Source organism: Chlorocebus sabaeus, chromosome 10, assembly GCF_047675955.1.
Source record: "Chlorocebus sabaeus isolate Y175 chromosome 10, mChlSab1.0.hap1, whole genome shotgun sequence".
In the NCBI taxonomy this organism is placed as follows: Eukaryota; Metazoa; Chordata; class Mammalia; order Primates; family Cercopithecidae; genus Chlorocebus; species Chlorocebus sabaeus.
In genome coordinates, this window is record NC_132913.1 from 107,938 (window position 1) to 132,011 (window position 24,074).

The window sequence follows — 24,074 nt, forward strand, 5'->3', positions numbered from 1 at the left end:
TGCCTTGCCCTGCTTCAGCTCTCACTCGTTGGGCTGCGCCCACTGTCCTGCACCAACTGTCCAACATGCCCCAGTGAGATGAACCCGGTACCTCAATTGGAAATGCAGAAATCACCCATCTTCTGTGTTGCTCACGCTGGCAGCTGGAGGCTGGAGCTGCTCCTATTTGGCCATTGTGGCACCAACCTCACTTGATATGATTTCTAAATTTAAATACCTTTGAGACAAACATGAATTGTGAAGGGATTTAAAAATGTCAGTGAAAAATGGAATTAAAAATAAAAATATAAATATCAACTTTATTTCTCAATATAATCTCTACTGAGGTCAAGACACTGCATTAAGGGATGATCCCAACCATTCAGTCCATTGCTAAAGAACTGAGGGTCATGGGAATTTAACCATGTCAATGCAATCTTCTGCTATTAACTGAAGAAAAATGGGTACCCTTTACAGTTATTTTAAGATTAGGAAAAATAAGGTCAGAAGAAACCAAATCAGGACTGTAATGTTGATGCCTAATAATTTCCCATGAAAACTCTTTCAAAATTACCGGTGTTTGACGAGAGGAAGGAACAGAAGTGTTGTTGTGGTGCAGAGGGACTCTCTAGTGAAGCTTTACAGGACACTTTTCTGCAAAAGTATTTGCTAATTTTCTCTAAGAACTCTCCTACTAAGCAAATATTATGGTGCTTTGATGCTACAGAACGTCAACAAGCAAAATGCCTTGAGCATCCCCAAAACCTCTATGGCTTTTGCTTTTGAGAAGTTTGCTTTTGCTTTGACTGGACCACTTCTACTTCTTGGTAGCCATTGTTTTAATTGTGCTTTGCCTTCAGGATCCTATTGATAAAGTCAGTTTCACTCCCTGTTATAATTTTTCAAAATAATGCTTCAGGATCTTGATTCTGCTTGTTCAAAATAGTCACTAATAGCTCTACTTTTGTCCATACCTGATCTAGGCACAAGGGTATTTGGGACTCATCAAATGTAAAGTTTCTCAACTTTCACGTTATAGTCAGTATTGTGTAAGCTGAACCAATTGAGATGTCTGTGGTGTTGGCTATAATATCTCTCGTTAATTGTCAGTTCTCCTCAATTAGGGCATAGAAACAATTTTTTTTTTTTCCTCTCAAAAATTGGAATGGATGCCCCTCCGCTGTGGGCTTCATCTTCAACATTGTCTTATCTCTTCTTAGAATCAGGTATCCCTTTGTAAACGACTGATCCTTCAGGTCATTTTTCCCATAGACTTTTCTTAAAGAATAATTTATTTCACCGTTTTTTGTACCCCAGCTTCACCATAAATTTGATGTTTGTTCTTGTTTCAGGTTTGGCAGAATTCAAGTTTGGCAGAATTCATGTGGCTCTTTTCAGACTGATGTTTTAAATCCTGTTCACATATGTTAAAACAGGGCCGGGCATGGTGGCTCATGCCTGTAATCCCTGCACTTTGGGAGGTTGGGCAACATGGCAAAACCCTGCCTCGACAGAAAATACAAAAATTAGCCTCTACAAAAAATACAAAAATTAACCAGACTAGGTCCCAACTACTTGGAAGGCTGAGGCAGGAGAATCGCTTTGAGGCAGAGGTTACTTTGAGCCAAGATTGCTCCACTGCACTGCAACCTCGGTGAGAGGAGTGAAACCCTGTCTCAAAAATAAAAAAAAGTTAAAATAAACTAGCATATGTGTGTTTTGATGCAAAAGCTAAAAGTTCATGCATAGTTTTTTCATAATTGCTATTTTGCATGAACTTATTGAAGCCCCCTAGTATTTGCCATAATTTTCTCATCTTATTAATTTCTATATACATACAGAATTTCCAATTTGTGTAAAGCTTTCTTCCCAGTTACTGAACAATTATTTTAAATTTGAAAAATATGAGCTATTTTAATCTATATATTTTTTTCTACTTCTGAATATTTTATAGAAAATATGGATAATGAAACTTGTAAAATGGAGATGTTTGGAAGTTTCTGTTACCAATGACAAATTAATTTTTAAATAATTTCAGGAAAATTCAGGTGAATGTACTTTCATATGAACATTCATAGTAAAACAGATTTTTGAATTTCTACCCTTGATAAACTTTAATGTAAAATATGTGAGTAACTGTGTACTTTTCCGTTCCTCATGAACATTCTCAAGTTTATACTATCTGGATTTTCTCAGGACGAATTACAAGCTGTATATGCTGCTGAAGTGTCTCAAAGTTTAAGTCCCAAAGAGAGTGCCCTACTGTTTCTTTTTTTTTTTTTTTTTTTTTTTTTTTTTTTTTTTTTTTTGAGACGGAGTCTTGCTCTGTAGCCCGGACTGGAGTGCAGTGACCGGATCTCAGCTCACTGCAAGCTCCGCCTCCCGGGTTTACGCCATTCTCCTGCCTCAGCCTCCGGAGTAGCTGGGACTACAGGCGCCCGCCACCTCGCCCGGCTAGTTTTTTGTATTTTTAGTAGAGACGGGGTTTCACCGTGTTAGCCAGGATGGTCTCGATCTCCTGACCTCGTGATCCACCCGTCTCTGCCTCCCAAAGTGCTGGGATTACAGGCTTGAGCCACCGCGCCCGGCCGTGAGTGCCCTACTGTTTTTCCAATATTAATTTCTAAGTTTTACCAAGTTACAAGTTTTTTTTTTCCATAAAATATAAAATGTTTTGCCTCCAGCAGAAATACGTTTTGGAACATAACTTTCCTGTAGGTAAGGGGTATAAAGGAAGCTTGGATTTGTTCTGAGAAAGGGAGAGGGTACTTCTGCCCATTGCCATGCACATCTGATTTTAGAGCTGAATGTCTTTCTGAGCTTGGTTCACTCCTCTCAAACTTGCTGGTAAATGGACACAAATTAAAGAGAAATAATTGTACACCATTTGGGATCAAGGAATCCAGATATCTGAACCATTGTTTATTATTAGCCCCTCCCACCCTCTCACCCTTCCAGAGCTCTAGTGTCTATCATTCCACTTCTATGTCCAGGTGTACAATTATTTAAATCACACTTACAAATGAGAACTTCATGTGTTCATTTGTACAGATTCTCTTCCACCTAGCTACCTCTGAGACTGCAAGAACAATCACTCCCCCCCTCCTCCTTCTCAGCCTACTCAAACAGAAGACCAGGAGCATTATCTATCTATCTATCTATCTATCTGTCTATCTATCTATCTATCTATCTATCTATCTATCTATCTGTCTGTCTATCTATCTATCTATCTGCACACACACACACGTACACATATATATACACACACGAATATATATACACACATATGTGTACATATACACACACTCATAAAGAATTTGCATTTTAAAGAATGGCAGACCCATAGTTGTTCAAAAATCAACTATATAATTCTATATATGATAAATGTCTACTAGAAAGTTCACGTTGAAAATTGCAAACACGACTTAGAAAAAATAAAGTTTTTAAAAATTTTATTTTATTTCATTTTAAGTTCCAGGATACATGTGCAGGACGTGCAGGTTTGTTACATAGGTAAGTGTGTGCCATGGTGGTTTGCTGTACCTATCAACCTGTAACCTAGGTATTCAGCACCACATGGATTAGCTATTTATTCTGACGCACTCCCTCCTCACTCACCCCCAGACAGGCTCCAGTGTATGTTGTTCCCCTCCCTGTGTCTATGTTTTCTCATTGTTCATCTGCCACTTATAAGTGAGAACATGTGTATTTGGTTTTCTGTTCCTGCATTAGTTTGCTGAGAATAATGGCTTCCAGCTTCATCCATGTCCTTGCAAAGGATATTATCTCATTCCTTTTTATGGCTGCATAGTATTCCATGGTGTATACGTATCACATTTTCTGTATCCAGTCTGTCACTGATGGGCATTTGGGTTAATTCCACGTCTTTGCTATTGTGAATAGTGTGGCAATGAACATATGCATGCAAGTATCTTTATAATACAAGAATTTATATTCCTTTGGGTATATACCCAGTAATGGCATTGCTGGGTCAAATGGTATTTCTGATTCTAGGTCTTTGAAAAATCACCACACTGTCTTCCACAGCGTTTGAATTTACATTCGCTCCAACAGTGTAAAAGTGTTCCTGTTTCCCCACAGTCTCACCAGCATCTGTTGTTTCTTGACTTTTTAATAATCGCCATTCTGACTGGCATGAGATGGCATCTCACTGTGGTTTTGATTTGTATTTCTCTAATGATCAGTAATGTTGGGCTTTTTTTTTTTCATATGTTTGTTGGCTGCATAAGTGTCTGTTCATATCCTTTGCCCACTTTTTAAAATATTTTTATTTTCACTTTTTAAGACAGAGTCTTGCTGTGTCATCCAGGGTGGAGTTCAGTGGCACAATCTCGGGTCACTGCAACCTCTACCTCCCAGATTCAGGTGGTTCTTCTGTCTCAGCCTCCTGAGTAGTTGGGATTACAGGCACTTGCCACCACATCTGGCTAATTTATTGTATTTTGAGTAGAGACTGAGTTTCACCAGGTTGGCCAGGCTGATCTTAAACTCCTGGCCTCAAGTTATCTGCCCACCTCACCTTCCCAAACTTCTGGGATTACAGGCATGAGTTACTGCACCCAGTTTTTGCCCACTTTTATATGGGGTTGGATTTTTATAGTTTTGGGTTTTACATTTAAATCTTTAATCCATTTTCAGTTCATTTTTGTATAAGGTATAAGGAAGGGTCCAGTTTTAGTTTTCTGCATATGTCTAGATAGTTTTTCCAGCACCATTTATTATTAAATAGGGAATCCTTTCCCCATTGTTTGTTTTCATCCAAAATAAAATGGTTGTAGATGTGCAGTCTTATTTCTGATATCTCTATTCCATTCCATTGGTCTATGTGTCTGTTTTGTACCACTACCATGCTGTTCGGGTTACTGTAGCCTTGTAATATGGTTTGAAGTCAGGTAGCAGGATGCCTCCAGCTTTGTTATTTTTACTTAGGATTGTCCTGGGTATATGGGCTCTTTTTTCATTTCATATGAATTCTGAAGTAGTTTTTTCTAATTTTGTAAAGAATGTCCATGGTAGTTTATGGGAATAGCATTGAATCTATGAATTACTTTGGGAAGTATGGCCATTTTCATGATATTGATTCTTCTTACCCATGAGCATGGAATGTTTTTCCATCTGTTTGTGTCCTTTCTTATTTCCTTGAGTAGTGGTTTGTAGTTCTCCTTGAAGAGGTCCTTCACTTGCCTTGTTAGCTGTATTCCTAGGTAGGTATTTTATACTCTTTGTAGCAATTGCAAATGTGAATTCATTTGCGATTTGGCTCTCTTCTTGTCTATTGTTGGTGTATAAGAATGCTTGAGATTTTTGCATACTGATTTTGTATCTTGAGACTTTGCTGAAGTTGCTTGTAGCTTAAGAATCTTATGGGCTGAGGTGATGAGATTTTATAGATATAGGATCATGCCATCTGCAAGAAAAGAAAGTCCAACTTCCTCTTTTCCTGTTTGAATATGCTTTATTCTTTCTCTTGCCTGATTGCCTTGGCCAGAACTTCCAACACTATATTGAATAGGAGTGGTGAGAGGGCATCCTTGCCTTGTGCAAAATTTCAAATGGAATACTTCCAGCTTTTGCCTGTTCAATATGATAATGACTGTGGGTTTGTCATAAATGGCGCTTGTTATTTTGAGGCATGCTCCATCAATACCTAGTTTCATGAGAGTTTTTAGCATAAAGGAATGTTGAACTTTATCAAAGACCTTTTCTCAGTCAACTGAAATAATCATGGGGTTTTTGTCTTTAGTTCTGTTTATGTGGTGAATTACATTTATTGATTTGCATATGTTGAACCAGCCTTGCACCCAAGGGATGAGGCCGATTTGATCTTGGTGGATAAGCTTTTGATGTATTGCTGGATTTGGTTTACCACTATTATATTGAGAATTTTGCAACAAAGTTTATCAGAAATATTAAGCTAAAGTGTAGTAAATACATTGAAAATAATAACAGACTGATTAAAAGACTAAATAACATGAATCCTAAGTGTTTTCACAACTGATTTATAGAGTAAAAGCATTGCCAAACTAAATGAGCTTGGTCAAAAACTGTACAGGGTCTGAGATGTTGTCTCAACTTCCATTACTCATTGAGAGGTGGACCTGCAGTAACTATATTTGATGCAAAATTTCATGTTGATGGAAGCTGAGATGTCCTGCAGTCTCAGAGGGACAGAATTCTGGTGTGTCTCCCTTTGCCCTGTCAGGAATAAAGATCTAGACTCTACAGGTTTTGTCAAAATTTACATCATGTAGGAAATGGGGCAGGATTTAGGCTGTGAGGCAAAGCCTAGAGATATAAAGAAACAGCTTCTGACACAGGGCTCATGAAGTCAGGATAGTTTCAGAGGGGATGGTGGAGTGAGCATAGTACAGTCTTTGGAACCATTCCTTCCCCTTATTTGTTCATAGGCCGGATGTGCTCAACCACGGGGCATCTCAGGTCTGATGAACAGAGTCCTGGAGAGACAAAGGGGCAATCCTGAGGAAGAGGCTCAACAGGGAGGAAGGAGCCACCATTTTCTCTCCTGAGAAAAATCCTTCTCCCTAGGAAACCATAGGATTTTCCTTGGTCCCAGTGAGACTTTTCCTGAGTGAAGAGAGCAGAGAGAGCAAGGGACTGATGTGTTATCTGTTTCCACCTCCTGCAGTGATTCTGAAACCATGGGGGACAGAATTATCTTCAGAATCATGAGCAATCCAGATGCCATGGTTTCACACAAGACATTGGAAGTTCTTATATCTAGGGGGTAGGCACTGGTCATTGATACTCTTTAAAGCTTATTCGCTGATTACAAAGTGAGCCAAATTAATAATCTACTGCAAGTTTTACTAAACTCAGTTTACTCGACACACAATTCACACAGACACATTGTTAATATACACATTTTGATGCTTGGACAGGGTTGGACCCAAGATTCTGTACTTCTATGGAGCCCTGTGTTCTGCCCAGGTGTCATTTACTCTCAGGTAAGTAAACTGATCACCATAACTAACAAGAGATTGATCTGTGATGATCAGAAATGAGAAGATCTGTTGGTTATGTTTTATTGGGATGGATTCTATTAACATTTAAATACAGTTTAAAAACGCAGATTTACAATGAAAAGTAACAAGCAAATATAAAACGTGAAGGGGCTATTCCCCAAACTAGTTTCCACGGAAATACCACCAGAGAGAAACAACTCTCAGGACAGGGATACTGCTTCAAAGACACAGATTTCACAGCTGGATGGTTGATCTCGAATTTCCGAAAATTCCATCCTTTACTCATGAAATGCAGTTTATTTAAGAGCTTTCTAATTTGACTGTAGTTTCATACTCACACACTTCAGTGTGTTGTGTATTATTCCATTGATGATAAGTATAACTTATTTGAAAATGAATTACGTACTGGTGAGAAAACTTTCCCTTTAAATTAAACTTAAACTCATACCATAAAATTAGCAGCATCTGTTTGTCTGTTCCAAGAATTACCTAGGTTCTACCCAGGGCACCTGAGATCAGTTGAAAACAAATGCAAAAAAAGTTGGAATAAAAAGTAAGAACACCCTTCCAATGTTACAAATGCATCCCAGTCTCAATTATTCACATTCACGAGAATGATTCACCTATATCCCACTTTAGCAAAATTTCACCGACTCTCGCCTACCAATTGACTAATCAAAACAAACCAAGACAGAACAATAAATTCAAATTCATCCAGTAACCTGAGGGGAAAACCTACACCTCAAAATGTAGTCTACAGATATTCACACAGGATGTCATCTACTGTGAAAACACATGCACAGAGACAGTCCCTTCACATGATCAGAATACTCACAACTCCACAACAACATATTAGATATGGGATCATCTTGAAATGCGGCCATCACTAACCAGTTGTCCCTTTCACATAGACAAAAACCTGAGGACCACATTATGTTATGTAGAAATGACTGTACACCTGTGTGCATGTGTGTGTGTAGGGATCCGGGGAATCCAATAGACATTCCAGCCTCTTGATTTTTTCCATGTTCAGGCTCTTGATTCTATATCCGAGTGAAATGACTTGCCAGTGGGGAACAAGATAAGTCTTTGCAGGAAGCGCTCTGGTGGGAGCTAGATACTCAAATCATAAAGCATCGAGTGTTAGAAACATGCACTGAAGTTAGACGAAATACTCAATGCACAGTTTAGACGGTGAAAGACTTTCAGGTAATCATGCAATCACCGACCGGCTGATTGATGACATTCCCCGAATTTATGATTGCAAGAAGAGACAAATGCTCATAACATTCTATTTCCGGTGGTTGGGGACATACGATGGTAACATACTGTCTGCCAGTCATGCTCATCACACTGTACTTTGCACACACGTCACACAGAGACACTGTTAATACGCACATTTGTGTGCTCGAGCAGGGTTGCACCCAAGATTCTGTGGTTGTACGGAGCCCTGAGTTATGCCCTGGACATCTTTACTCTCGGGTTGGTCAACTTGGATCTCTGTACCGAACGAGAAACGGAGCCTGAAATCCAATCAGCGAATACACAAAAGGAAGGGGCCATTTCCCACAATCATTTCCACTGCAACACCACCTCGGATGAACAAGTCTCATTGCTGGTCAGGGACTGTGCTTCAGAGATGCACCTTTCGCAGCTGGACAATTGACCCGGAATCTCCCAAATGCCATTTTGATACACACCAAATGAGATTTATTTCAGTGCTTGCTGATTTTATTTTAGTTGAATACACACACGCTCCTGTGTTTGATTTCCTTTATTATCAATACGACTTACTTCCAAATGACTCACATACCAGTGGGATGATTTTCTGCTTCAATTCATTGGAAATGGACAGCATTCAATAGGCAAGTGTGTCTGTCTGTCTGTTTCCAGCATTCTGTGGGTTCCACCAAGGGCACAAGTCCTAGGGCGCCTGAGGTCCATTCAACAAGCAATGTAAAAACGGCGAGGCAGGTTCAAAAGAAAAACACCCTTCCTCTCTTCAAATGCGTTCCAGTTTCCACTACTCAAGGTAGGGAGAAGGATCCACAGAAGTCCCACGTTCGCAAAATTTCAACTTCTGGTGCTCACCAACAACTGACGAATGAAACACACCCCAAGAGAAAATAGTCAACCCCGTCCCCTGCAATAACCTCACGCGCAACCCTACACCGCAATATGTCCTATTCAGAAATTCACACTGAATGTCATCTACCATGAACACAAACACACAGACAATCCCCCCACAGGTTCAGAAGACTCACGACGGCAAAACTCGATGTTTCCCATGTCTGGGCTCATCCTGAAACTCAGCCATCACTATCCAGTTGTCCCTCTTGTGTAGACAGAAACCTAGGCTCCTCATTACTTTATGTCGGATTGACTGAGTATGTGATGGTGTGTGTGTGTGCGTGCGTGAACCCCCTCCTGGGTGTGTGTGTGTGTACGTGTATGTGTGTGTGTGTCAGTTTGTGTGCGCATGCACTCCTGCGTTTGGGTGGAGACTTTTCCTGAGATCACTGGCACACAAACAGAGCCCTCTTGCTGTGTTTGTTCCTCCCTTTGGATCTCCTGGTCCTCCCTTGCAGAGAAGTGAGTGTGTCAGTGTTCATGGACTCCTGAGGTGTCAGGTTCCTTGAAGAGAGGTTCAGCAGGGAGCTTTGCTGTTCAGGATGATGGTTGTTCATCCCACTCTTGTATTTTGATGGATGAATCACAAACACGTTGGGAGGCAGGGTACATTCGACTTTTCTGACGTTGAAGTCAGGCTTGGTTTTGTTTTGCTCTTGGAGGAACTTCCAGTGGTCTAAGGTGCTTTCCTGAGTGGCTCTTTCCACTAAGTGCTCCTCCAAGTCGGGTACCTGGAGGCAGGGTTCTCTCTGGAGCTCTCCTTGCGTTGCTCGCCTGTCTTTGTGTTCAGCGCCAAGGGCTCCTGGTTCCCTGCCTATTGACACACTCTCACTACATCTTTCCAGTTCACTCTTCTGGATGTAAAAGAGGACATAGGCCTGTTGACTCAGGACAGAAGCGATGTTACAGGCAGTGACCTTGGTGTCATCCATTTTATACCACTGGCCTCCTGGAGCTTTGACATAAGAGAGGTAATGTCCGTTGTGACAACTCCACCCAGCGTGGACCAGCACAGCATAGAAGACATAGACTAGAGGTCCTGTGTTCTGCTGAGACATGTATGGCTGCATGTCAAGGCACTCAGGGTATTGCACATTCTTGGCAAGTTTGTTGCCTGTGACATTGGAGAATCTCTTCAATACAAGGATGAGGACCTTGGCAGAAGTGTGTAGAGTGAACGTCTTGGAGGCAGGCGCCTTCTGGAGACAAAGACCACAATGATAGGCATTCTCTCCATTGAGTTCTTCGGGCTTCACCACCTGTTCCAAAGCTTGCTTCACACTCTGAGCTGCCTGGATATCCAGGGCGATGTCCAGGTAAGGGTCAAAGGTGTCCGAAACGCCCTGGCAGTGGAGACACTTGATTTGAGATCTCCAGCAGCCTCCAAATATCTGGTGGATGAGGGTGGTGTCCTCAGAGTCATGATCTACCTGCTTGTGCCCGGGAAGGCATGCCTTTTTCATCGCATCCACAATAAACATCAGAAACTCATGGGCATCTTCCTGCTTGCCTCGATGGAAGCCAGCAGCCAATGCCTGTGAGGGCTGGATGACGTGGCCAGGACAGTGGAGGGCCCGTGTAATGTGAGCTTCCATCGTACACAGCATGCAGCACTTGTGACGCTGACAAAGTTGAGAGTGCTCCTGCGACAGCATGTAGTTGGCAAGGGGTGGTGTGTATGTCAGGCACTGCAGGGAAGCATTCAAGTAGCAAGTATTTCCCATATTCTGGAGCCCAGCCCCCACCGCAGCAGGTCTCCTGCTACTGAGAGGAAGCTTCTTTCTGGGGGCAGGCTGTCTTGCCACAGGAGCCAAATCATCACAGAGGTTGACTTGGGTCTCAGATGACAGTGGTGACTTCTCAGGTAGAGAAGTCCGCTGAATTTCAGCAAAAGCTGCATCTGGCCGAGAAGATATGAGTTTTGAAAAGCGGTTGAACTGCCACTCACCTCCCAAGTGGAGTGAATCGGCCTCCATGTCGCCAGGAGCAAGGATCACAAGCTTTTTCTGCTGGGACCACACGTTGCAGAAAGACGCTATCTCTTCCGAGAGAGTCTTCAAATGACGCGCCATCTGGCTGCATCAGCCCTTATATAACTCACCCCCGCCTACCGCGAACACCCCACCCACCCATCAGGTACGCGGTCCACCAATCCAATATCAGCACTCAGTTAAAGAATGAGTCATAGGGTGTGTCCCCTTGTATTCCCCAGGGAGTTCACTTAAAACTCCTGGGGAATGCGTTAGTTTACTTAAAACAGTGGTAGGGAATAATTCTGTCCTTACAAAACAATGTGTGTGTTTGTGTGTATGTGTTTGCTTGCGTGAACTTGTGGGCATGCGGAATCATGCCCATGTGAGTGTTTCTTTGTTTTTGTTTATATGTCTGGGTGTGTGTGTGTGTTTGAGCTGCGATGTGCTTCTAACTATGTGCTTTTGGCAGATATGATCATCCTTTCAGGCATTGAAGGACAGGAAGTCAGACCTGTACTTTCTGACTTGAGAATCATCAATGAAGTACAGTTAATAACACAGTGTATTTGTTTCCTTAATATCAAAGAAGAAATCCGTGCAGTCTAATAAGTATTCTAGTGATAACCTTTCCATGTTCAGCCTATTGATTCTGTGTTCGAGTGAGATGACTTACCAGTGGGGACCAAGACATGTCTTTGCAGGAAATGCTGTTGTGGAAGCTATATACCGAAATCATAAAGCATCAAGTGTCGGAAACATGCACTGAACTTAGACGAAATACTCAGTGTCCAAATTAGACTGTGAAAGACTTTCAGGAAATCATGCAATCACCGACATACCAATTGATGACATTCCCCGTATTTATGATTGCAAGTAAAGAGAAATACTCATGACATTCTATTTCCAGTGATTGAGGTCATATGACCGCAATTTAAGAAATCATGAAATCAGAAAACTTGACTAATCACAATTTAATCCAACTAAAACCTTTGGTTCATTTAAGAAAGGATGAATATAAAAACAACATATCACACAGCATGGGAGATAATATTTTAATACGTATGTGATAATGGATCAACATTTGAGAGAGATGAAATAAATAGTTGTAAATTTGAGAATAGCATATAACCAGAATTAAACACTGTAAATGCCTGGGTGATGGGAGTGAGTCCCTGTCTCAGGAGGAAACATAGAGATTTAAAAGCAGGGCGTCTAAAAGAGATTTGCATACCATTGTTAAAACTGGCGGTTGTTTTAGTAAGAAAGGGAAAAATAAACCACTTGTCTTAGGGATTGTTGCGTGTATTTTTCATCGTCTGAGATGTTGCTTCCAATTCCAGTTAAGCATTGTGTGGTGGACTTGCAGTTACCACATTTGGTGGAAATGTCATGCTGATGAAGGTAGACTTGTTTCCCAAACTAAGAGGGACAGAATTTGGGTGTTTCTTTGGGACTTTTGGCTTACTAGGAATAAAGATCCTGGCTCTAGGGATTTTCTTAAAATGTTTCAGATAATGAGAAAGAGAATAGAATTTAGGCCAGGTGCCAAGGCCTCGAGGTGTACAGAAGCATCCCTGGTCTCAGGGCCCATGAAATCAGGATGATTTTAGGGAGGATGGTGGAATGAGGAGAGTGTGACCTTTGGCCTCCTTTCTTTCCCTTTTCTTTTCATGGGTCAGGTGTGCTCTATCAGAAGGCTTCCCCTTTCTGTTGGACAGAGTCCTGGAAGAAGAAATGAGCGCTGCTGAGAAAGATGCTCCACAAGGAGGAAGGAGTCACTATTTTCAGGGGCATGATCCCCAGAAGCATGAGAAATCCAGATGCCGTGGCTTTACACAGGATGCTGGAGTTTCTTTCCTCTGGATCCGGGAACTTGGCATCAGTGTTCTGTAATGCCCATAACTGATTTTGAGGTGAGTCCACTTGATAACCTGTCTGCGTGTCATGCTCATTACACTGCAATTCACACACACGTCACACCGAAACCCTCTGAATGAGCATATTTATGTGCTTGAACAGTGTTGCACCCAAGATTCTGTGATTCTACAGAGTCCTGAGTTCTGTCCTGGACATCTCTGCTCTTGGGTAGGTCAACTTTGATCACTATACCTAATGATAAATGTACCATTAAATCTAATCAGCAAATACACTAAAGGAAGGGGCCATTCTCCATAATTGTTTCACTCTGGTAGGTCAACTTTAATAACTGTACCTAAGAAGAAAGGGATCTGTGATGATTCCACATCAAAGAACCTGTTGATTTTTTGTCATTTGAATGAATTATGTTAACATTTAAATAGAGTTTAAAACCCCTGATTTCCCATGAAATCTAATCAGCCATGAAATCTAATCAGCAGATACACAAAAGGAAGGGGCCATTCTCCAAAATCGTTTCCACTGAAACACCACCACCAATAAACAAGTCTCATTGCAGGAAAGGGATCCTGCTTCCAAGATCCAGTTTGCACAGTTGGACGATTGACCCAGAATCTCCCCTAATGCCATTTTTTTACACCCCAAGTGAGATTTATTTCTGGGTTTTCTAATTTTAGTTCAGCTGAATACACACACTACTGTGTTTCAATTTCTTTCAAACACCTTTTAATAATGAAGTATCTTGCTGCTTCACCGCTTATATAACTAATGCCCACCCACTGGTTCCACTACATTTACCCATCAATTACCCAATTTACCAATGAAATATCAGCAGTCAATTAAGTTTTGTGTCTTAGGTTGTATCCTTTTGCATTCCTCAGGGAATTTAATGGACACAACTTAAATTGTGATTATAGAACAGTTGAATCAGATTTACTAATCAGTGTTATGGGCAAATATGATAGGAGTGGAACTGGGTTAGGACAGTGGCTACACATTTGCCTTATTTCATGTAAAACAATGCCAGTTAACAATTGTGTACATATTAAACAGTTTGTGTCTGTGTGTGTATTTGTATCTTTGTGTCTGGATGTGACTGTGTGTGTGTGTGTGTGTGTGTTGAGAAGTACTTCCAAGCATGTGCATCTGGGAGATAAGATCATTCTTTCCACAATTGAACGACAAGAAGTTGGAACTACATTTTCTGATTTGAGAATGTGTAGCGATGTTATGTAATTAACACAGCATATTGTGTCTTAATTAAAATGGAGAGATCAATGGAGTCAAATTGACATTCCAGAGATAACCTTACCATTTTTGACCAATTGATTCTATATCACGTTGTAATGATCTGGCTGTGAGGACAAGACAAGTCTTTGCATGAAATGGTCTTGTGGAAGCAATATATGCAAATAATAAAGCATCAAAAGGGACTATGCCTTCAATTTGTAGAAATATTCACTTAAGTTTGATGAAATTCTCAATGCCCAAAATAGACTACAGAACACTTTCAAGAAAACATGCTATAACCCAGAGATTAATTGATGACATCCACCGAAGTGATGAGTGCAAGAAAAGAGAAATATTCGTGGAATTTTATATCCAAGCGTTTCTTGTATATGACAGCATATTTTGAAAAGTCAAAATCAGAAAAACTTGACAAACAGGAAGATATCTAAGCTAAAACCTTTTGTTCATTAAAGGAGCGATGAGAGGTAGTTCCAAGATGGCCAAATAGGAACAGATCCAGCCTCCAGCTCCCAGCGTGAGTGACACAGGAGACGGGTGATTTCTGCATTTCCAACTGAGGTACCGGGTTCATCTCACTGGGGCTTGTTGGACAGTGGGGGCAGGACAGTGAATGCAGCACACAGAGCAACCGAAGCAGGGTGAGCCATCACCTTACCCAGAAAGTGCAAGGGGGGAGGGAATTCCCTTTCCTAGCCAAGGGAAACCGTGATACACAGCACCTGGAAAATTGGGTTACTCCCACCCTAACACTGTCCTTTATCAAGGGTCTCAGCAAACGTCATATCAGGAGATTATATCCCGCATCTGGCTTGGAGAGTCCCACGCCCACAGAGCCTCCCTCATTGCTAGCCCAGTAGTCCAAGATCTAACTGCAAGGAGGCTGCAAGGCTGGGGGAGGGGCGCTCACCATTGCTGAGGCTTGAGTAGGTAAACAAAGTGGTGGGGAAGCTCGAACTGGGTGGAGCCCGCCACAGCTCAAAGAAGCCTGCCTGCCTCTGTAGACTCCACCTCTGGGGAGAGGGCATAGCCAAACAAAAGACAGCAGAAACCTCTGCAGATTTAAATGTCCCTGTCTGACAGCTTTGAAGAGAGTAGTGGTTCTCCCAGCATGGTGTTTGAGATCTGAGAACAGACAGACTGCCTGCTCAAGTGGGTCCCTGACCCTGGAGTAGCCTAACTGGGAGACACCCCCACTAGGGTCAGATTGACACCTCACATATCACACAACCGGGTACCCCTCTGAGACGAAGCTTCCAGAGGAATAATCAGGCAGAAACATTTGCTGTTCAGCAATATTTACTCTTCTGCAGCCTCCACTGCTGCCACCTAGGCAAACAGGGTCTGGAGTGGACCTTGAGCAAACTCCAACAGACCTGAAACTGAGGGTCATGACTATTAGAAAGAAAGCTAACAAACAAACAGAAAGGACATCCACACCAAAACCCCATCTGTACATCAACATCATCAAAGACCAAAGGTAGATAAAACCACAAAGATAGGGAGAAAGAAGTGCAGAAAAACTGAAAATTCTAAAAATCTGAGCAACACTCCCCCTCCAAAGGAATGCAGCTCCTCTCCAGCAATGGAACAAAGCTGAACAGAGAATGACTTTGACGAGTTGAGAGAAGAAGGTTTCAGACGATCAAACTTCTCCGAGCTAAAGGAGGAAGTTCGAACCCATAGCAAAGAAGCTAAAAACCTTGGAAAAAGATTTCCTGAATGGCTAACTAGAATAACCAATGTAAAGAAGTCCTTAAATGACCTGAGAGAGCTGAAAACCATGACACAAGAACTACATGACAAATGCACAAGCTTCAGTAACCGACTCAGTCAACTGGAAGAAAGGGCGTCAGTGATTGAAGATCAAATGAATAAAATGAAGTGAGAAGAGAAGTTTAGAGAAAAAAGAGTAAAAAGAAATGAACAAAGCCTCCAAGAAATATGGGAATATGGGAAAAGGCAAAATCTACGTCTGATTTGTGTACCTGAAAGTGAGGGGGAGAATGGAACCAAGTTGGAAAACATTCTGCAGGATATCATCCAGGAGAACTCCCCCAACCTAGCAAGGCAGGCTGACATTCAAATTCAGCAAATACAGAGAATGCCACAAAGATACTCCTCTAGAAGAGCAACTCCAAGACACATAATTGTCAGATTCACCAAAGTTGAAATGAAGGAAAAAATGTTAAGGGCAGCCAGAAAGAAAGGTCGGGTTACCCACAAAGGGAAGCCCATTAGGCTAACAGTGGATTTCTCGGCAGAAACTCTACAAGCCAGAAGGGAGGGGTGGGGCAATATTCAACATTCTTAAACAAAAGAATTTTCAACCCAGAATTTCATATCCAGCCAAATTAAGTTTCATAAGTGAGGGAGAAATAAAATCCTTACAGACAAGCAAGCGCTGAGAGATTTTGTCACCACCAGGCCTGCCCTACAAGAGCTCCTGAAGGAAGCACTAAACATGGAAATGAACAACCGGTACCAGCCATTGCCAAAACATGCCAAAATGTAAAGACCATCGATGCTAGGAAGAAACTGCATCAAATAATGAGCAAAATAACCAGCCAACATCATAATGACAGGATCAAGTTCACATGTAACAATATTAACCTAAATGTAAATGGGCTAAATGTTCCAATTAAAAGACACAGACTGGCAAGTTGGATAAAGAGTCAGGAGCTCTTATAGGGCAGGCCTGGTGGTGACAAGACCCACCAGTTTGCTGTATTCAGGAGACCCATCTCACGTGCAGAGACAGACATAGGCTTAAAATAAAGGGATGGAGGAAGATCTACCAAGCAAATGGAAAACAAAAAATGGCAGGGGTTGCAATCCTAGTCGCTGATAAAACAGAGTTTAAACCAAGAAAGATCAAAAGAGACAAAGAAGGCCAATACACAATCGTAAAGGGATCAATTCAACAGGAAGAGCTAACTATCCAAAATATATATACACCCAATTCAGGAGCACCCAGATTCATAAAGCAAATCCTTAGAGACTTACAAAGAGACTTAGACTCCCACACAATGATAATGGGAGACTTTAACACCCCACTGTCAACATTAGATCAACGAGACAGAAAGTTAAGGATATACAGGAATTGAACCCAACTCTGCACCAAGCAGACCTAATAGACATCTACAGAACTCTCCACCCCAAACCAACAGAATATACATTCTTCTCAACACCATATTGCACTTATTCCAAAATTGACCACATAGTTGGAAGTAAAGCACTCCTCAGAAAATATAAAAGAACAGAAACTATAACAAACTGTCTCTCAGACCACAGTGCAATCAAACAAGAACTCAGCATTAAGAAACTCAATCAAAACTGCTCAATTAAATGGAAACTAAACAACCTGCTCCTGAATGACTACTGGTTACATAACGAAATGAAGGCAGAAATAAAGATGTTCTTTGAAACCAATGAGAATAAAGATACATCATACCAGAATCTCTGGACACATTTAAAGCAGTGTGTAGAGGGAAATTTATAGCACTAAATTCTCACAAGAGAAAGCAGGAAAGATCTAAAATTGACATCCTAATATCACAACTAAAAGAACTAGAGAAGCAAGAGCAAACACATTCAAAAGCTAGCAGAAGGTAAGAAATAACTAAGATCAGAGCAGAACTGAAGGAGACAGAGACACAAAAAACCCTTAAAAAAGTCAATGAATCCAGAAGCTGATTTCTTGAAAAGATTAACAAAATTGATAGGCAGCTAGCAAGACTAATAAAGAAGAAAAGAGAGAAGAATCAAATAGATGCAATAAAAAATGATAAAGGGGATATCACTACTGACCCCACAGAAATACAAAGTACCATCACAGAATACTAAAAACACCTCTACATAAATAAGCTAGAAAACCTAGAGTAAATGGATAAATTCCTGGACACATACATTCTCCCAAGACTAAACCAGAAGTTGAATCCCTGAATAGACCAATAACAGGCTCTGAAATTGAGGCAATAATTAATAGCCTATCAACCAAAAAAGTCCAGGACCAGAAAGATTCATAGCCGAATTCTACCAGAGGTACAAGGAGGAGCTGGTACCATTCCTTCTGAAACTATTCTAATCAATAGAAAAAGAGGGAATCCTCCCTAACTCATTTTATAAGGCCAACACCATCCTGATACCAAAGCCTGACAGAGACACAACAAAAAAAAGAGAATTTTAGACCAATATCCCTGATGAACATCCATGCAAAAATCCTCAATAAAATACTGGTAAACCAAATCCACAGCACTTCAAAAAGCTTATCCACCATGATCAAGTGGGCTTCATCCCTGGGATGCAAGACTGGTTCAACATACACAAATCAAGAAACGTAATCCAGCATATAAACAGAACCAAAGACAAAAACCACATGATTATCTCAATAGATGCAGAAAAGGCCTTTGACAAAATTCAACAGCTCTTCATGCTAAAAACTTAATAAATTCAGAATTGATGGAACATATCTCAAAATAATAAGAGCTATTTATGACAAACCCACAGCCTATATCATATTGAATAGGCAAAAACTGGAAGCATTCCCCTTGAAAGCTAGCACAAGACAGGGATGCCCTCTTTCACCACTCCTATTCAACATAGTGTTGAACTTCTGGCCAGGGCAACCAGGCAAGAGAAAGAAATAAAGGGTATTCAAATAGGAAAAGAGGAAGTCAAATTGTCCCTGTTTGCAGATGACATGATTGTATATTTAGAAAACCTCATCCTCTCAGCCCAAGATCTCCTTAAGCTGATAAGCAACTTCAGCAAAGTCTCAGGATACAAAATCAATTTGCAAAAATCACAAGCATTCTTATACACCAATGACAGACAAACAGAGAACCAAATCATAAGTGAACTCCCATTCACAATTGCTTCAAAGAGAATAAAATATCTAGGAATCTAACTTACAAGGGATGTGAAGGACCTCTTCAAGGAGAACTACAAACCACTGATCAATGAAATAAAAGAGGACAGAAACAAATGGGAGAACACTCCGTACATTCCATGCTCATGGATAGGAAGAATCAAGAATCAATATAGTGAAAATGGCCATACTGTGCAAGGTAATTTATAGATTCAATGCCATCCCCATTAAGCTACCAGTGACTTTCTTCACAGAATTGGAAAAAACTACTTTAAAGTTCATATGGAACCAAAAAAGAGCCCGCATTGCCAAGACAATCCTAAGTCAAAAGAACAAAGCTGGAGTCATCACACTACCTGACTTCAAACTATACTACAAGGCTACAGTAACCAAAACAGCATGGTACTGGCACCAAAACAGAGCTATAGACCAATGGAACAGAACAGAGCCCTCAGAAATAATACCACACTTCTACAACTATCTGATCTTTGACAAACCTGACAAAAACAAGAAATGGAGAAAGGATTCCCTATTCAATAAATACTGCTGGGAAAAGTGGCTAGCCATAAGTAGAAAGCTGAAACTGTATCCTTTCCTTACACCTTATACAAAAATTAATTCAAGATGCATTAGAGACTTAAATGTTAGACCTAAAACCATAAAAACCCTAGAAGAAAACCTAGGCGATACCATTCAGGACACAAGAGTGGGCAAGGACTTCTTGTCTAAAACAACAAAAGCAATGGCAACAAAAGCCAAAATTGACAAATGGGATCTAATTAAACTAAAGAGCTTCTGCACAGCAGAAGAAACTACCATCAGAATAAACAGGCAACCTACAGAATGGGAGAAAATTTTTGCAATCTACTCATCTGACAAAGGGCTAATATCCAGAACCTACAAAGAACTCAAACAAATTTACAAGAAAAAAAAAAACAAAAACAATCCTATCAAAAAGTGGGCAAAGGATATGAACAGACACTTCTCAAAAGAAGACATTTATGCAGTCAACAGACACATGAAAAAATGCTCATCATCACTAGCCATCAAAGAAAGGCAAATCAAGACCACAATGAGATACCGTCTCACACCAGTTAGAATGGTGATCATTAAAAAGTCAGGAAACAACAGGTGCTGGAGAGGATGTGGAGAAATAGGAACACTTTTACACTGTTGGTGGAACTGTCAACTAGTTCAACCATTGTGGAAAACAGCATGGCGATTCCTTAAGGATCTAGAACTAGAAATACCATTTGACCCAGACATCCCATTACTGGCTATATCCCCAAAGGATTAGAAATCATGCTGCTATAAAGACATGCACACATATGTTTATTGCATCACTATTCACAACAGTAAAGACTTGGAACCAACCCAAATGTTCATCAATGATAGACTGGATTAAGAAAATGTGGCACATATACACCATGGAATACTATGTAGCCATAAAAGAGGATGAGTTTATGTCCTTTGTAAGGACATGGATGCAGCTGGAAACCATCATTCTCAGCAAACTACTGCAAGAACAGAAAACCAAACACCACATGTTTTCACTCATGGATGGGAATTGAACAATGAGAACACCTGGACACAGGAAGGGGAATATCACACACCAGGGCCTGTTGTGGGGTGGGGGGAGGAGGGAAGGATAGCATTAGGAGATACGCCTAATGTACAGGACGAGTTAATGGGTGCAGCACACCAACATGGCACATGTATACATATGTAACAAACCTGCACTTTGTGCATATATTCCCTAGAATATAAACTATAATAAAATAAAATAATAAAATAAAAAAGGGACGATGAAAATAAATGAAATGTAACACACAGCATGGGAGATAATGTTTTAATACACATCTAAAAATGCCTTAAAATTCAATAGAAAGTAAAATCTTCTAAAACTTGACAAAAGGAAAGAACAAAAATTACAGACTGGAAAAGCCTGGCTGACTGGAGTGATGTCCTGTCTCAAGAAAGAACAAACACACACACAAACAAGCAAAGGATTCTGAAAACAGAGAATCAAACAGATATTTGTACACCGTTCTTCCTTCTTCCTACTGGCACTCTTCATAGTAGGAAAAGGCAAAAACAACCCAAATGTGTCACGAATTGCTTCATCAGCTTTTTTGGATCTGAAATACTGCCTCAATTTTCAGTTACTCATTGTGGGGTGGACCTGCAGTTACCACATTTGGTCCAAAATTTTATGCTGATGAAGGTAAACCTGTCCTGCATTTTCAGAGGGACAGAATTCTGGTGTTTCTCCAGGTTCCTTGGCTTGCCAGGAATGAAGATCCGGGAAGAATGTATGTGTGTATGTATGTATGTACGTGTGTCCATAAGTATTTCCTGTTTTTAAATTTAAAAAATACGGGATACATGTGCAGAACGTACAGGTTTGTTGTATAGGTATCCTTTGCCATGATGGTTTGTTGCACCTATTGACTCATCCTCTAAGTTCTCTTCCCTCACCCCCAGTCCCCAGGGGACCGTGTTGTGCGTTGTTCCCCTCACTGTGTCCTTGTTTTCTCAAAGTTCAACTTTCACTTATTAGTGAGAACATGCGGTGTTTGATTTTTTTGTTACTGTGTTAGTTTGCTCAGTATGATGGCTTCATCCATGTGCCTGCAAAAGACATGATCTCATTCTTTTTTATGACTGCATAGTATTTTATGGTGTATAGGTACCACATTTTCTTTATCCAGTCTAGCACTGAAGCGCATTTGGGTTGGTTTCATGTCTTTGCTGTTGTATATAGTGCTGCAATAAACTTACATGTGCATGTGTCTTTATAGTGGAATGATTTATATTCCTTTGGGTATATAGCCAGTAATGGGATTACTGGATCAAATGGTGTTTCTGGTTCTAGATCCTTGAGGAATCACCATACTGTCTTCCACAATGGTTGAACTAATTTACAGTTTCCCCAACAGTGTAAAAGCGTCCCTCTTTCTTCTCAGCCTCACCAGCATCTATTGTTTCTTAACTTTTTAATAATCACCATTCTGATGGGTGTGAGATGGTATCTCATTGTAGTTTTGATTTTCACTTCTCTGATGATCAGTATTGTTGAGCTTTTAAAAAATATATTTGTTGGTTAGATCAATGTCTTCTTTTGATAAGTTTCTGTTCATATCCTTTGCTCACTTTTGATGGGGTTGTTTGTTTTTTTGCTTGTAAATATGTTTAAGTTCCTTGTCAATTTTTGTTATTAGACCTTTGTCAGATGGGTAGGTTGTGATAATTTTCTCCCGTCCTGTAGGTTGATTGCTCATGCTGATGATAGTTTCTTTGCTGTGCAGAAGGTCTTTAGTTTAATTAGATCCGATTTGTCAATTTTGGCTTTTGTTACAATTGCTTTTGACATTTTTGTCATGAAATCTTTGTCCTTGCCTGTGTCCTGAATGATATTGCCTAGGTTTTCTTCTAGGGTTTTTATGGTTTTGGATTTTACATTTAAATCTTTAATCCAGCTTGAGTTAATTATTGTATAAGGTGTAAGGAAGGGGTCAAGTTTTGGTTTTCTGTATATGGCAAGCCAGTTTTCCCAGCATCATTTACTGAATAGGAGATCCTTTCTCCCTTGCTTGTTTTTGTCAGGTTTGTCAAACATCAGGTGGTCATAGATGTGTGGTGTTATTTCTGAGGTCTTTGCTCTTCTCCATTGGTCTATATGTCTGTTTTGGCAGCAGTAGCCTGCTGTTTTGGTACCGTAGCCTTCTAGTACAGTTTGAAGTAAGCGTAATGCCTCCAGCTTTGTTATTTTTGTTTATGATTTTCTTGGGTATATGGGGTATTCTTTGATTCCATATGACATTTAAAATAGTTCTTTCTAATTCTGTGAAAAATGTCAACGGTATTTTGATGGATATAGCATTGAATCTATAATGTTTGGGCAGTATGGCCATTTTTACAATATTGATTCTTCCTATTCATGAAGATGGAATTTTTTCCATTTGTCTGTGTCCTCTCTTATTACCTTGAGCAGTGGTTTACAGTTGTCCTTGAAGAGGTCCTTCACATCCCTTGTACTCCTAGTTGTATTCCTAGCTATTTTACTTTCTTTGTAGTAATTGTGAATGGGAGTTCACTCTTGATTTGGCTCTCTGCTCGACTATTGTTGGTGTAATGGAATGCTTGTGATTTTTGCACAATGATTTTGTATCTTGAGACCTTGGTGAAGTTGCTTATCAGTTCAAGAAGTTTTTCAGTTGAGATGATGGGTTTTCTAAATATGAAGTCGTGTCATCTGCAAACAGAGACAAGTTGACTTTCTCTCTTCCTATTTGAATACCCTTTATTTCTTTCTATTGCCTGATTGCCCTGACGAGAACTTCCAATACTATGTTGAATAGAAGTGGTTACAGAGGGCTTCCTTGTCTTGTACCAGTTTTCAATTGAAATGCTTCCAGCTTTTGCCTATTCTTTATGATATTGGCTGTATGAAATAGCTCTTATTATTTTAAGGTATGTTCCATCAATACCTAGTTTATTGAGAGTTTTTAACAGGAAGGGATGTTGAATTTTATCAGAGGCATTTTTGCATGTATCAAAATAATTGTCTGGTGTTTGCCTTTGGTTCTGTTTAAGTGATCAATTACATTTATTGATTTGTGTATGTTGACTCAGCCTTTCACCCCAAAGATGCAGCCCACTTGATCGTGGTGGATAAGCTTTTTGATGTGCTGCTGGATTCGGTTTGCCAGTATTTTACTGAGAATTTTTGCATCGATGTTCATCAGGGATAATGGCCTGAATTGAGCAGGTGTGTGTGTGTGTGTGTGTGTGTGTTTTCCTCGGTTTGCCAGTAGGTTGATGTGTGTGTGTGACGCGCGCGCGCGCGTGTGTGTGTGTGTGTGAATGTGTGATAGAGAGCCAAATTAAGGCAGAGGAGGCTCCCCGGCCTGTCATGACATTGAATGTTCTGAATTTAAGATGCTCTAATGGACTGTGTCAGTTGGCCTTCAGCCAGGAGGTGGTACTTGCAAA

General features: G+C 40.5%; 1 protein-coding gene and 1 long non-coding RNA gene across 5 annotated transcripts in view; one reads left to right on the forward strand and one right to left on the reverse strand.

The window, feature by feature from the left end:
* The window catches only part of LOC119625916 (uncharacterized), a 65,721-nt gene that overhangs the window by 13,336 nt on the left and 28,311 nt on the right, over positions 1 to 24,074 (forward strand). For 2 of the 4 annotated variants that reach the window (XR_012094150.1, XR_012094148.1), the window contains exons 3-4: positions 6,900 to 6,965; positions 12,766 to 12,999. This is a non-coding gene — a long non-coding RNA (uncharacterized lncRNA). Of the gene's footprint in view, positions 1 to 6,899; positions 6,966 to 12,765; positions 13,000 to 14,664; positions 21,545 to 24,074 lie in introns of those variants that run through there. The other 2 variants (XR_012094149.1, XR_012094147.1) reach the window with 2 other exon arrangements.
* Positions 9,497 to 11,089, reverse strand: LOC140712655 (ubiquitin carboxyl-terminal hydrolase 17-like). Its single transcript, XM_073020258.1, has one exon. The coding sequence runs from the start codon at positions 11,087 to 11,089 to the stop codon at positions 9,500 to 9,502; it is 1,590 nt and encodes a 529-aa protein (XP_072876359.1). The 3' UTR covers positions 9,497 to 9,499.

Bases quoted from the DNA above. Each gene is read 5' to 3' on its own strand.
- LOC140712655 (XM_073020258.1), bottom strand. From the start codon at position 11,089: ATGGAGGCCGATTCACTCCACTTGGGAGGTGAGTGGCAGTTCAACCGC.